At 48.1% G+C, this 16,072-nt stretch overlaps 1 protein-coding gene across 1 annotated transcript; it reads left to right on the plus strand.

Annotated features, from left to right (window-relative positions):
• The first annotated feature begins 3,013 nt into the window (after positions 1-3,013).
• On the plus strand, positions 3,014-6,706 carry Gpr132 (G protein-coupled receptor 132). The gene is made up of 2 exons (XM_038335649.1): positions 3,014-3,067; positions 5,592-6,706. Exons 1-2 carry the CDS (start codon positions 3,040-3,042, stop codon positions 6,704-6,706), a joined length of 1,143 nt encoding a protein of 380 aa, XP_038191577.1. The 5' UTR covers positions 3,014-3,039.
• The last annotated feature ends 9,366 nt before the right edge of the window (positions 6,707-16,072 follow it).

The following is a 16,072-nucleotide window of genomic DNA, read 5'->3' on the forward strand; positions in this document are numbered from 1 at the left end:
AACCGTGGAGCACAGAACTATTGAGCCACGCCCCTCCCATGGAAGAAATAGCCCAGGTATTGCAAGATGCCCACAACAACTGATCTAGTTAGGTTAGGGATCCTCAAAGGTTAGGCAGGAAAGGGGCCTGAGTGTCCTGAGACAGGAAGACTGAGTATAGAAAGGGAACTAGCATATAGCCTTGCAGTGTGGGAAGGGGCAACCCCAAGCCATGATGTGCTCAGGGAGCACTGGACAATGCCTGGAGCGCAAGGCAAAGAACCGTGTCAGGGCTGGGGGAACCCAAAGCCAGCCGTGGTGAGGAGGCCGCATCATAGCGTGTCCCGGTGCTGGCTGCTCCTTCCTGAGACCCATGGTTGACCTTCTTTGATATGGGTGTTGATGCCCTGGGATTTAGGGACATGACCCAGATGTGGATTTCAGAGCCTGTGTTTCCCTGTTTAGGGTGAGCGGACAGGTCCTACGGCCCACCCTCTCTTCCTGGCCAAGCTCTGCTCACAGGTAACAGGGACTTGACCTGCAGTTGAGGCTGTCTCCAGGCTGTCTCCATCAGCGCATCATCATTGCTGGAGGGAAGTGTCTGTCACATTTTCTTTTGAGCCCTCACTTCCTCTGACTTCTGCAAAGTGGCTGAAAATAGAACACTACCCTCTTCCTCATCCTCAGGGCTTCCAGGTGCTTAGAATAAACATGGAGCAGTCCTTGCAGGGGACAGACCTGTCCTTCTAGGCTGGCTTTGCTGGCTTTCCAGAACTCTAATCCTAGTTGCAAAGGTAAGGCAGGTGCCACGTGGCCCCCACTGCTCTGACTCTGGGGCGTCAGGCTCAGGGCCATGTAATCACGTGCCTATTCACTAGGAAGAGGTCACCTTTGGAAGGAGAGGGCAGCTGCTCAGGGACTCGGGGGCTCAGCAGCTGGGAAGGAAGCAGGGCTCCAGATAAAGTGGTACCTGGGGGGATGATCCTAAGCGGAGTGATACATCATACCTCAGATGGGATGGTGCCCAGGCGAGGTGATGTCTCCCCTCTGCACTAAAGGACTCTGACTGCACTGATCCCAGGGAGCACTGGATCCCTTCAGCTCCTCCCTTGAGGGCCCTGGCCCACGTTGCTATCATCAATATCTGGGGATTCCTTAAGTGCATCTCAATTCTCCCTCACCCTGGAACTCCAGTTCGGGAGTAGCCAAGGAGCCTCAAATCTCTAACGAGAGTTAGAATGGACCTCTCTACATAGTGCTCACCTAGGGCGGCCTCTGCCACAGCACCTAAATTTGGGTGAGGGTCTTACCAACCCTTGGCCAGGTTCTCGAACTGTGCCTCACAGGGAGCTGGCCTGAGACCCAGAGGGACAGACAGACATCTTCCCTGTGCTCAGCAGGTCAAGGTGTGTTGGGGGGGGGGGGACGCAAGGAGCCTGCTGAAGGCAATGCCTGGCAATGGCTCTTCCTGGCCTTGCCTCTCTGTAATGGTGCTGAGGTGTGACTTCAGACTTCTGCAGAGGCTGGTGAACTTCTGTAATCTCAGGTGAATGGTTTGGCTTCTTGCTATTTCCAGTTTACAGAAACAGTCGAGAAGGAAGCGGGGAAGGCTCCAGGGCTTGGTGTGGATGCCCCTGGGCTCACTTGGGCTGGCTTCCAGAGAATTTCAATAGAGAATTCCAATGGCCATTCCTGAAGGCCCAAAGTACAGGCAGATAGTATGATTATCTGTCTGGCTGAGGGGCAGCCATGGTCTGTGTTGTGGGAGCAGGTAGGTAGGTGGGCAGACAGGCTGGATCCAGTGAGGAACTCCTCGAGGCCCAGCCCCCACCCTTCGTCTGCAGGCTTGGGGAACACAAGGGTCTTGACAGACCTGAGTTGTTCCTTGGCTTTGTGGGCTATGGATGAGGCATCCCTAACACTTCCCTCTCAGGAAGATGCCCTGAGGGTCTCCTATCGAAACCTCTTCACCTAGGGCACCTAGGGCCTGTTCAGAAACACCACCATCAACCAGAGAAGGAAAGGACCTGCTGGATTGTCCAGTCTACAGCTCTGTGTGCTGATGGTAGCTTCCCAGAGGGTCTTAGAGGGGTCTTTGTCCCCTTCATGTAGGTGATGAGCTTAAATATAGATTTTGGGTCATCAGAGAAAATCAGAGAAAAAATTTCCTTAGGAAGAATTTTAACAAGTTGAAAGTTAAGCTTTCTTCCTTCCTTCCTTCCTTCCTTCCTTCCTTCCTTCCTTCCTTCCTTCCTTCCTTCCTTCCTTTCTTTCTTTCTTTCTTTCTTTCTTTCTTTCTTTCTTTCTTTCTTTCTTTCTTTCTTTCTTATGAGACAGGGTTTCTCTGTAGCTTTGGAGCCTGTCCTGGAACTTATTCTGTAGACCAGGCTGGCCTTGAACTCACAGAGATCCGCCTGCCTCTGCCTCCCGAGTGCTGGGATTGAAAGTTAAGCTTTCTTAAGGTTGTTGGATGTGGGATTTCTTTTAAGCATCCTTCCACATTTGTAAGACTTCCTACAACAGCTGGAAACTGACTACCAAATCAGGCTCTAAAATATTCCATTCCACCATGTAGCTTCAGTTCACCATGCCTTCAGTCTCCAGAACTGAACCTGATAGGGAGAAAAACAAAACAAAACAAAAAGCAAAAACCCTCTTTCTCATGTTTATTTTTGTATTTCTTGTCCTTTTAGGAGCTTTTGCTAATTTTTCTGTGGAAGCTCACGTGCCGTCTAGCTTTGCTAACGACAACAGTTTTAACTATGGTGCCCAGGGTGATGCACTCATGTGCACTGGCTTCCCAGGCACTGACTCTCTCTACTGGGCTACCTCCTGTTGACCATGGGATGCACTAGAGTCTTTGTGGAATGAGTCGACCCGTGTGATTTAATCTGAAGTGCTGGGATTACAGGCATGCAGCACCATGCCTGGATGGATGCTTTGTTTGTTTGTGTGTGTGTTTGTTTGTTGCATTTTTACCTAAATCCATTTCAACTTGCCTTTCTCCAGGTTCTTTTAAGCCACCTTCATAAGGGGCACAAAGCCCACATTGGAGCCAGCATGATATCAGAGCCCACCAGGGCAGCAGGTGAGACAGTCTTGTTTGACTTTAACACATAGAAAAGTCACAGGAGGGGCTGGAGAGATGGCTCAGAGGTTAAGAGCATTGCCTGCTCTTCCAAAGGTCCTGAGTTCAATTCCCGGCAACCACATGGTGGCTCACAACCATCTGTAATGGGGTCTGGGGCCCTCTTCTGGCGTGCAGGCATACATGCAGAATATTGTATACATAATAAATAAATATGTTTAAAAAAAAAAAGAAAGGTCACAGGAATTCCTCTGTGGTACAGCTGGTCTCATCATTCAAAAATCAACATGCAGATTTCTATACTAAAAACTGACTCAGAAATGCTCCATTGAGAGCTCAAGACGGGCAGTGGTGGCACACACCTTTAGTCCCAGCACTCCGGAGGCAGAGGCAGGTGGGTCTCTGAATTGAGTGAGTTCCAGGACAGCCAGAGCTACACAAAGAAACCTTGTCTTGCTAAAACAACAACAACAACAACAAAACTCTCAAGATGCGGGTGGGCAGGGCTGGCGTACACCTTTAATCTCAGTACTTGGGAGGCAGAGGCAGGTGGATCTCTGAATTCCAGGCCAGCCTGGTCTGTGAGCGAGTTTCAGGATAGCCAGGGATACACAGAAAAACCCTGTACTCAAGATGCAATGGACTGGGGATGTGGCTCAGCTGGGTAAAGTGCTTGTTGAACACGCATGAAGCCTTGTGTTCAATCTCCACTATCACATAAAACCATGTAAGTGGCACATGCTAAATAGTACATGTAAAGCCAGCCTGGTTCAGAGGCTATCTCAATCAATCAGTCAATCAATCAATCAATCAATCAATCACTCTGTCAGTCCTTCAATACATAGAACTCAAGACACACTCACTGCATAAATTGTTTTGACAAGTGCTAGAAAAAGCCAAGTACAGGAGTGGGGGACATTTGGTACTCTGAATGTCTACTTCCAGTACCAGGACTAATAAAAACTCAAAGGAGAAATTGGGGCTCAACCTACAGATCCATAAAGCAAAGCAGCCAGCCACTGGCTCTTATCTCGACCTCAGTCCGAAATGGCGATCCTGCCTTCAGGAATCTCCGAATGAGACTGTGTCTGAGAGCTGTTGCCTCCCATTTTATAATCCTTTCTAGGGCTGGGATTAAAGGCGTGCACCACCTGGTTTCTATGGTAACTAGTGTGGCTATGGGGGAGGGGGATTAAAGATGTGTGTTACCACTGCCTGGTCTGTAAGGCTGACCAGTGGGGCTGTTTCACTCTCTGATCTTCAGGCAAGCTTTAGTTATTAAAACACAAATAGAATGCCACTACAACTTCCCATGAGAGTGACCAGCGGTGAATCGTGAGCTGTCTGGTAGTCCAAGAGAGCCATCATGAATTCCCAGTAAGCAGTTGACAAGGAGCTTTCTGTGCTTTTCCCTGATGCCACTGTCCTGTTTACCAAGGTCACCCGCAGGGGTGTGGGTGTATGTGACAGTGCCTAGTGTCCAGTAGAGAAGACCTATAGGCTTATGTGGGCCTGAGCTGGTGGCAGGGGACGGAGCCACACCAGGGAATCTGTGGCTGGACAGTGCAGTGTTGCGAAAGGCCAGGGCACAGGTTGGCCCCAGATTGCATTTACTGTAGATTTCAGTAAGACTGCACGGCATGTCCGTGGGGTGGGGACAGAGATGGAGTGTCTGAACGGAAGGACACAAGGACAGAGGGGCGCCTGAACCAGGGAGTGGGAACGGACTCGTGTGCATGGCTGAGGGTACTTTCACAGTGGTCAGAGAGCCGTCCAGGTAAGGAGTACTCTAAAGACCTGTAGCTGCTTGTGGCACATCCCTCATTGCCTGTTGGCCACACACAGGTTCTGATGCCAAGATCTGGCACTGGGGTTCAAGGCACTCACCGTCTTTGGAACCTCAGTCTCAGCTTCTCTACCTCTGTGTGCTGAGTAAGGGCACCCAGACTGAGAGGACAGCATCTCACGCCCACTATCAAGAAGGAATTTAAAAAAGACAGATGCTGGCTAGCCCTGAGCTCTGCGGGTGGGAATGCAAAGCAGAGCAGACACTGTGGGAAGTAGCACAGGGTTCCTCAGGAGGGAACACAGAGTGGCCATGTGACCCAGGCCAGCTTGCTTCGGAGCATACTCAAAAAAGGGATAGCAGGGGTGGAAATCTGAGTACACCCATGCTCACAGAAGCACTGTTCATAATAGTCCTGTGGTGGTGAGCTGCCTAGTGTCCATGGACACACGAGAGATATCGAAGTGTGTGTGTCTGTGTGTGTGTGTGTAACAGGCATGCATTTGCCACTGTGAACATGTGAAGATAAGAGAACGACTTTCAGGAGTTGCTTCTCTCCTTCAGCTGTGGGATCCTGGGATCAAACTCAGGCCATCAGGTAGGCAGCACGTGCGTTTCACCTGCTGAGTCCCCTCTCCACGCCCACCGCCTTCTAGTAGCTTACTTGTTCTTGGTATTATAAATCTCCCTGGGGAGTTTCCATAGACTCCCATCCACCTTGTCATTTCTGTACCACAGGAAACACAACGCTGGAGATCACCTCCATCCTTCAGATGACTTCAGTCCCCTCCCCTGAGACCTGCCACACATCCTATGAGGAGAGCAGAGTGGTCCTGGTGGTGGTATACAGTGCAGTGTGTATGCTGGGCCTACCGGCCAACTGCCTAACGGCATGGCTGACATTGCTGCAGGTGCTGCAGAGGAACGTGGTGGCCGTCTACCTGTTCTGCCTGTCGCTCTGCGAGCTGCTCTACATTAGCACGCTGCCACTTTGGATCATCTATATCCAGAACAAGCACAGCTGGAACCTGGGCCCGCAGGCCTGCAAAGTGACTGCTTACATTTTCTTCTGCAACATCTACATCAGCATCCTTTTGCTGTGCTGCATTTCCTGCGACCGCTACATGGCAGTGGTCTACGCACTGGAGAGCCGAGGCCACCGCCAGCAGAAGACTGCCATCTTCATCTCTGCGTGTGTGTTTGTTCTTGTTGGGCTCGTTAACTATCCAGTGTTTGACATCACGTTGGAGAAGAACTCCTGCTTCGAGCCCCAGAGGATGAGCAGCAAGATAGCCAGCTACCACTACGTGCGTTTTACCTTCGGCTTTGTCGTCCCTCTTGGGATGATCACGTTCACCAACCGCCAGATTTTCAGGAGCATCAAGCTGAGCACGAGCCTGAGCGCGGCCCAGAAAGCAAGGGTGAAGCACTCCACCATCGCGGTCGTCACCATCTTCCTGGTCTGCTTCGCCCCCTACCACCTGGTGCTCCTCATCAAAGCTGTTGGCTTTTCCTACTACCAAGCAGACGAGCTTGCCGTGTGTGACTTTGAAGGCAGACTGTACACGGTCTCTGTGGTGTTTCTGTGTCTGTCCACAGTTAACAGTGTGGCTGACCCCATCATCTATGTGCTAGTTACAGACCATTCTCGGCAAGAAGTGTCCAGGATCCACACAGGGTGGAAAAAGTGGTCTACAAAGACAGATGTTATAGACTTAAAGGACTCTGAGGAGGCACACTTGTCCACAGCAAGCCCCTACACCTTCCCCAAGCCTGTGTACCCCCCAGGGACACAGCTGGATAAGCTGGGCTTACAGTGCTCCCCAGAAAGACTGTCTGAGGAATTCTGCTAAGCCTCAGTGGAGGATGCTAAGCCTTGAAACCAGCGCCAGCCACGCATCTGTGGTCCTATGAGCCACCGTCTAGGGTGTCCGTGGCACTGTAGATTCCTTTCTGGAAGGCATACTGCTGATCTTTCTTCCTAAGGCCACTTAACTCTGTAAATATCTATTCCTTGGATATCCAGGACCTCCAGGCTCTCCTGTATGGGAAATGGCAGTGTTCTGAGAGCACCAATCATACCTGTAGGCTGCCAGGGACTCAGGGAGCATGTGGCTGGCAGGAGAACTTGTCATCAGCAGCTTGCTCTGCAGGGCTCCCAACAACCATCAGCAGGGTACTTGGCAGAGTCCTGGACAATGACTTTATTTTCTATGTGTTTCCTGCATTGTCCAGTGGCTACTGTGGTGTATATTGGGGCTTTCCACAGAGGGAGACATGGCCTGCATCCGGGGTTACCATCATGGTACCTAGAGCTGTGACACAGCCAAAGAGCCATGGGGCACTAGGAGTCCAACCCTGAGGGCTCCCGTTGGAGTTGGTTCTACGTTGACATAATTGTCTATTAGAGGAGCCATGGGGCATGGTGGCCATTTACTCTAGCTCCTGGTAGCCCCATATATCCTCCCTAGGGACCCCTCTGCCATCTACATTAGGAAGTACTAGTGGATACCCCAGAAAGAGATTGGCATAGCTGCTACCGGATAAGGGGGTGTCTGGCATCTGGCATGCCTTTCTGTACCTTGCAGCTTCTGGCCTTGGTGCCACAGGGAAAGTGGGCTGGGGCTCCTGAAAGGGCAAGTCAGGGGCAAGGCTCTCTGACCCGTTGGATCGGAGATGGAGACCTCAGGGCTCTGAGTCAAATCCCAGCTCCTCCATAAGAGCCTCATTTTGAGAGGTTCAGTCAGACCCATGCTTTTGTTGGTTACTCACTGCCGGACTGAGCCCCTCCCCAAGGAGACTCCTGATGTACACGGAGGGCAAGGGCTAGAGACAATGAGTGCAGCAGGCTTGGGGGCCGCCCCTCTGAAGCACACACATTACAGCTGCACAGAGACAGATAAACGACATCCGCGGTTACCTTTCGCTCTTCGCCGGAAGAAGTATTGTCAAAACTTGAGAATAAGAACACAAAAAAAGAAGTTGATCCTAACTTCCTTTTTCTATTTTTGATTACCTTTTATTGTTTTGAGACACGGTTTCTTGCAGCTCACCAAGGAACAGAAGATGACCTATTCTGATTCTCTTGTCACGCCCTCCCAGAGGGCTGGGATCACAAGCATGTAGCAGCAGCTTCTAACTTCCCCTTTAGTGGCTTTCTGTTTGCTTGTGTGTGTGTGTGTGTGTGTGTGTCTGCAATCTGTATGGAGGTCAACGGTTAACACTGATATCTTCCTGGATTGCTTTCCACTTTATTTATTGAGGCAGAGTCTCATGCTGACCCAGAGCTCACTAGTTAGCTAGACAATTAGTTGGCTATACTAGTTAGCCTGCTTGCTCCAGGAACCCCATCTTGGCCTTGCAAGCAGAAATACAGTCCAGACAGGCCACCATGTTTGCCCTCATGTGTCAGCTTTTTCTTTTTGTTTACATTTTTGAGACAGGGTTTCTCTGTGTAGCCCCAGTTGTACTGGAACTCTCTCTGTAGACCAGGCTGCCCTCAAACTCACAGAGACCCACTTTCTTCTGCCTCCCCAATGCTGGGATTACAGGAGGCCCCATGCCTCAGCTTTTCTGTGGGTGCTGGGGTCCCAACTCTGGTCCTTATCTGTGAAGCAAACAGTTTATGAACTGTTCCCAGCCTCTCTGTTTCCTTTTTAAAATGTGGTAACGGCGAAGGGCAGGCAGCTGGAGCAAGCCTGGGGACCTCACAGTTTGTACTACCATAGGCAAAGTGAAGCTGAACTGTCTCTCATTCCCATGGCCATCCAAAGCACAGCAAGACTGAGGATGGACACCCGTTTTCTCTGATGCACTGATCTGCCCTCTCTCTGGGCTCTCCATCCTTCCTCCACAGGCCCCAGATGCCCTCTCTAGCAGCTTCTTCCCGCCTTAGCCCCCCTCCTCTCTTCAGGCTTAAGGCTCTGACATCACCCCTGGGCCATCCTCTCCAGCACTCCAGAGAAACGGTATCATTGGAATCCTCCATGGACCATGTGGGCTGGCCTGAGCAGTCTCTGAGGGAAAGGCAGGTGACCAGAGGCCCCGGTGATTCCCGAGTGGCTTCTACCTGTTTTGTTCCTCCTTCTCATCACGACCCCGAGGTCAGGAAAAATACACTTGGTAGGGAGGGGCTAAACTAAGAAAACAAAAATGGAGTTTATTTTACTTTTAACAAAAACACATGCTTTTGAATAACTAGGAGGATAAAAGATTCCAGAAAGTGTTCCCACTGGAGACACCCTGGCTACCGGCTATGTGGGTGATTGCTCAAATACTCCACCTTAGGGATTTCCCAGTAGACCCATGGCAACCGCTTCGACCAGGCTGGGAATCCCCACTTTTGTATGAGCGAGCACGTGTGTGTGTGAGTAACTGAACACAGACATTTTATCTTTTACCACTGAGCTAAATCCCCAACTGGGAATCCCCACTTTTCAGGGAAGCAACTGAAGTTGACAGCGAGGGAGGCTGGGGCCAAGAGGGCAACCTTCAGGGGCCTGGAGTAGGCGTGTCTCTGAAGGTTCCTGTGGGTAATGCCCCTGCACAGACCAACGGGCTTGGGCTTCCTCAGCTTGGAGACAAAGGCTAGCAGGAAGGGTGGTGCTTACCCAAAGGGGCAGTAACCAGCACAACCTCCCACCTTCCATGGACCTGGTCCTTACAGGAATGCACCAGGCTGCAAGCCAAGTGCCTGTTGCATGCTAAGCTGTGGAGTACCTGGCTCTACCTTCTCAACAGTTGGGATGGCACCAAAGCCCTGGCCCTGCTGGCGTGCGGAGTGGACATCTGAAGACGTGGTGGGAGGGGCTTGTGGGGAGTACGAGCTCAACCTGACCTCCTAACCTTTGACTGTCGCTCTTTCCAAAGGTCAAGTCAGGGCTTTGTCATCACTGACCACAAACTTCTCAAACATCATCTTGTCGCGGAAACTTCCTGAGTTACCTCGGGGTTCATAAGAACCTAGTGAGTGTGTCAGATACTCACTTCTTCCATCCTTCCCACCATATCCATTGTGCATGCATTCGCTCGCTCACTGTTCACACACAAACACACTCACTGATTCATCACTCCTCCCCTCCTCCCCGTTTCACACACCAACTCTCTTTCCATTCCTCCCTTTCCTGCTCACTCTTTCCCTTGTTCAACACTCCCTGGATCTCCTGCACACCTCTCCTCTCCCTTCTCCCCTTTCCTCCTTCCTCTTTGGTCTTTATACTCCACAAAGATCCCAGCAGTCCAGTAGTGAAGGAGGTGGGCCGTGGTGACTCTCATCATGGAGAAGGGGTGGACAATGGGGAGTATCTTAGGGTTTTGAAGTAAAACACCATGGCCGAAAGTAATCTGGGGAGGAAAAGGTTGTTTCAGCTTACATGTCCTGACCACAGTCTGTCATTAAGCAGAGGCCATAGAGACAAGCTGCTTACTGGCTTCCTCTTATTCACCTTCCTTCCTTCCTTCCTTCCTTCCTCCCTCCCTCCCTCCCTTCCTCCCTCTCTCCCTCCCTCCCTTTCTTCCTTCCTTCCTTCCTCTCTTCCTTTCTTCCTTCTTTCATCTATCCATCATCCATCCAACTATCTATCTATCTATCTATCTATCTATCTATCTATCTATCTATCATCTGTCTATCATCTATCTATCTATCTACCTATCTATCTATCTATCTATCATCTATCTATCTATCTATCATCTATCTGTCTATCTATCTATCTATCTATCTATCTATCTATCTATCTATCATCTATCTATCTATCTATCATCTATCTATCTATCTATCTATCTATCTATCTATCTATCTATCTATCATCTATCTGTCTATCATCTATCTATCTATCATCTATCTATCTATCTATCTATCATCTATCTGTCTGTCTGTCTGTCTATCTATCTATCTATCATCTATCTATCTGTCTATCTGTCTATCTATCATCTACCTGTCTATCTATCTATCTATCTATCTATCTATCTATCTATCTATCTATCTATCATCTATCTATCTATCTATCTATCCATTGGCTTTTCTAGACAGGTTTTTTTTTGTATATAGCTTTGGTTGTCCTGAAACTTGCTTTGCAAAGCAGGCTGGCCTTGAACTCAAAGACCTTCCTGCCTCTCCCTCCCAAGACCTGAGATTAAAGGCGTATGACATGATGTCTGGCAACTCCTTAGGGTCAGTACACAGAAGCTGCAATCCATAGGGGGCCAAGGCTACACCTTGTGCTGGCAACAGAATTTGGGAATGTGTAAGTCTCCCCGGCAGCACTGGTTTTGAAGACATGAAGAGGTCATGGAGAGTAGCTGAGGCTTGGTACCATTAGGTCTAGAGTCCCCAAAGAGAGGCCTGGACAGACTACTGGTGAAGATGCAGGCCAGGTGCAGAAGAAACCCCATTTTGGAGATGCCAGCACTATGGGATGACCTCCAAGGGCAGCAGCAGATGTGGACTGGAGCTGACATGAGCCTAGGAGATTTGTGTCCTGTGGCAAACCTAGAATATTGTGAGTTTCAGAAGCCTGACACAGATCTTTAAGCTGTTGGACTTTGGTTCTGTTTTGAATATAATTGTGTCCTGGTTTTCCTTCTTTGAGTAAGAGAGTGTTTAACTGCTTCATCATCATCATGATCTTCTTCCTATCATCATCACCATCACCATCATCATCACTATCATCATCACCATCATCACCATCATCATTATCACAACCATCACCATCATCATCACAATCATCATCACCATCATCACCATCATTACATTTATCATCACCATCACCAACATCATCATCATCACCATCATCATCACCATCACCATCATCATCACAATTATCATCACCATCACCATCATACCATCATTATCACAACCATTACCATCATCATCACCATCATTACTATCATCACCATCATCATCATCATCACCATCATCATCATTACCACCATCACCATCAACATCATCACCATCATCATAATCATCACCACCACCATCATCACCACCACCATCATCATCATCACCATCATCACCATCATTATAATCATCATCACCACCATTATCATCATCATCACAATCATCATCATCACCATCATCACCATCACCTCACCACCACCATCACCATCGCCATCATCATCACCATCATCACCATCATTATAATCATCATCACCACCATCATCATCATCATCATCACCACCACCATCATCATCGCCATCATCATCATCATCCTATTGAAATGGGGTTTCTCTGTGTAGTTCTGGCTATCCTGGAAGTTACTATGTAGACCAGGCTGACCTAGAACTCAGTCCCTGCCTCCAGAGTGGAGGGATTAAAGGCATGCTCTACTGTGCCCTCCTATTTAACTTATTTTTATTTTACAGGAGCCATGGTTTAGAGATTTTGAAGTTTTAAGGAGACTTCAGAATTTTACAGAGACTTTGGAGTTTTAGAGAGTCTGTAGATATTTTAGAGCTTAAACTTCAAGAGGGATTTTGGCTGTTTTAAAGAGACTGAACTGTTAAAGACTATAGGACTTTTTTTTTTTTTTTTTTGGTTTTCGAGACAGGGTTTCTCTGTGGCTTTGGAGCCTGTCCTGGAACTAGCTCTTGTAGACCAGGCTGGTCTCGAACTCACAGAGATCCGCCTCCCTCTGCCTCCCGAGTGCTGGGATTAAAGGCGTGCGCCACCACCGCCCGGCAGACTATAGGACTTTTAAAGTTATTTGTGATACACACACACACACACACACACACACACACACACACACACACACATACACACACACCATCCTGGGGACAAATGAGAAAGGAAAGGTTCTAGTTGAATAATGAAGTGTCTGTGTACCAAATTACAATTGTGCTAGTTAGTTCTATGCCAATTGAATACAAACTAGAACCATTTTGGAAGATGGAACCTCAACTGAGGAAATTCTCCCACGGTATTTGCCTGTGGATAAGTCTGGGGTGCATTTTCTTGGCTGATGATTGACGTGGGGCAGCCCAGTTTACTGTGGGTAGTGTCACCCCTGGGCTGGTGGTCATGGATGTTATTGAGAAAGCAGGTTGAGAAAACCATGAAGAACAAGCCACTAGGCATGCTTCATGGTCTTCGCGACAGCTCCTGACTCCAGGTTCCTGCCTTGAGGTCCTGTTCTGATTTCACTTGATAATGGACTACAAGTTATAAGACGAAATAAACCTTTTCCTTCCCAAGTTTCTTTTGGTCTTTCAGCTTTATCAAAGCAACAGAAACTCTAATGCACCAGCCCTGCCAGAGCCACCAGGGGGCAGCATTACCAAGCCAGAGCAGGTGCTGTCAGCATGAAAACAAGACTGAAGGTACCTCATCCACCCCAAAGTCTTTTCTTCCTGTGACAGTCCTTTGAAACATTCTCTAAACAGCTACCCGCTTTAGGGCTTTAGGCACCGTGCAGTCGTGGAGTTTTGCTTTACTAATGATTTTCTGCATGCAAATATATTATTTGATTTATTATTATTATTATTATTATTATTATTATTATTATTATTATTATTTTGCCTCAGCATAGTGTGGAACTCCTGACAACTCCCCTGCCCCAGTCTCTTGAATGCTGGGCTTACAGGTGTGAACCTCCACACCTGGCTTTAAAATTTGCTTTATAAAATTTAACTGGGGTAGTGCACGTGGCATGTATGTGGAAGTCAAAGGAGAACCCCAAGTGTCCCTGACCTTTGCTTTGCTTGAGACAAGTTCTCTTATTTTCCACCATGTGCACCAGACTAGTTGGCCCAAGCACTTCTAGAAAGTCTCCCTCTCAGCCTTCCTCCCTGGCACGGGAGCATCGAGATCACTGACGCCCTGCCACATCAGGTTTTCCATGGTCCTGGGGAAATGAACGTAGGTCTTCACACTTTTTTTGTATAATAAGTACTCTACCCATAATCCCATCTCCCAAGCCCCTACAATTCAGCCTTGATTGACTCTGTAACTGAGTGTGTGTATACAGGTCCTGGCGGAGACTCCCTGTTGGAGATAACTCTAGGGATTAGGTCAGTGGGCTGAAAACCTTCATCTCCCAGAATTTACCCTTCTGTGCGAGTGCAAACTCCATGCTCCTCTCTCTCCTTGGGTCCTGTAGGATTTGTGACAGGTTCTTTCCAAGGCTCATACCTCATGTCTTGGCACTGTTCTCCAGTCCTGCCCTCATCCAGTGACTGCTCTTCTGCCCGCTGCAGATCAGTTGCTTTTACCCACACTTGCATTTCCAAATCATAGAAAAGCTCCATGCAGGTTGCACAGGTGCCGATAGCTCCTAACACCGAAATCAACTTTACTGCATTTGTCCTAATCTCACTCTCCCTTCCCCATCCCCTCGTGGCTATTTTGTTTTTGTGCACCATCGGAGAAAAAGAGGCAAGCAACACGCTGCTTCTAAGACCTCTAAGAGTACTTTAAGGACTGGGAGTGGTGGCGCACACCTTTAATCCCAGCACTCGGGAGGCAGAGGCAGGCAGATCTCTGTGAGTTTGAAGCTAGTTCCAGGACAGCCAGGGTTACACAAAGGAAACCCTGACTCAAAAAAGAAAAAAAAGTACTTTGAAGCTGGGCTATGGGGGTGCATGCCTTTAATCTCAGAATTTGGGAGGCAGAGGTAGGCAGATCTCTGTGAGTTCGAGGCCAACCTGGTCTACAAGAGCTAGTTCCAGGACAGGCTCCAGAACTACAGAGACCCTGTCTCATAAAAAAAAAAAAGTACTTTGAAAGTGATACTCAGTAACCACAGTCAAACTTAATAATCAGGAAAAAAAGGATGTCCATAGAGCTCCTGGCAATATCTCCATCTTTAGTGTTGCAGGTTCTCTCCCTTTGGTGCTGCAGGTTTCCCGTGACTTCCTCACTTCTAGTGATGTTTCAAGGCCATGGTACCAATGGACTTATAGTGATGACAGCTGTCACTTGGGTGAGGTGAGTCTGCTAAGATCTCATTGTCAGATTAATCAGGAAACTTTGGCTTTCATTAACTAATGTTTTTCTTAAGCAGTTTCTAGGAAGAATCTGTGTGGTGATTCTTTGTTTGTGCTGTAACAAATAAAGCTTGCCTGAAGATCAGAGTGCAGAGCTAGCCATTAGTTAACCATAGTTAGTGGTCTGGAGGTCTGACAGGAAGTAATATGGCTGGACAGAGAGAGGAATATAAGGTGGGAGGAGACAGGAGCTCGGACCTTTATTGGTTGAGGAGTTAGCCAGGTAAGAGTTAGGGCTTGCTCCTTCATCTCTCTGATCTTTTAGCATTTACCCTAATATCTGGCTCCGAATTTTTATTATTAAGACCAAGTAGAACTCGTGCAACGAATCTGAGATATTCTCTTGAGGTCAGAGCTTCCCTTCTGCCTCCTGCATCCATGCATGTCCACTATTGTCTATATCTAATCAGACTCAGCTGACATTCTGTCACCTGTGCTTTCAGTGGGTGTCTATATTTCTAGTCTAACCTGGCATTACTTCCCTTCCTGCATACCATGCTGGGTTTTCTCAGCTACAGACTGGGTGTTTACTCTCAGGAGGAATGGTCTTTTCAATAAGGAAGTGGGTAGAGACCTTGATCTGGGATCTAGTGTGCCTCCCTTCCCATGGTAGCATCATTTCCATACCAGCAATGTACTTGGATATAATTCTATATCTTTCTGTATTAAAACTGAGACTTTGTTCTAACATCTTCAACCTAAATCCAACAATCCAAATGAGTTCAATCTTTTTCCTTTCCTGTAGTAAGGGCACAGGGCCCCTTTGTTCTGTCCCACCTGGCTAACTTAACCCCCAAAATAATCACACAGAAATTGCATTAATTAAATTACTGCCTGGCCCATTAGCTCTAGCCTCTTACTGGCTAACTCTCACATCTTAATTAATCCATTTCTATTAATGTGTATGGCCACTTGACTGTGGCTTACTGGCATGAGTCTAACCAGCATCCGTCTTGGGCAGGAGAATCATGGCATCTGCCACACTGCCCTTCTTCCCAGCATTCTGTTCTGTCTACTCCGCCTATCTAAGTCTGCCCTATCAAAAGGCCAAAGCAGTCTCTTTATTCAACCAATGAAAGCAGCACACAAACAGAACCTCCTACACCACTTTCCTCATCTTTGACTATGTGGTGATTTGAATAAAAATAGTGCCCATGGGCTCATATATTTGAATACTACTCACCCGGGAGTGGGTACTATTTGTAATGATTAGAAAGATTAGGATAGGTGGCCTTGTT

Source organism: Arvicola amphibius, chromosome 7 (genome assembly GCF_903992535.2).
Source record: "Arvicola amphibius chromosome 7, mArvAmp1.2, whole genome shotgun sequence".
NCBI classification, from domain to species: domain Eukaryota; kingdom Metazoa; phylum Chordata; class Mammalia; order Rodentia; family Cricetidae; genus Arvicola; species Arvicola amphibius.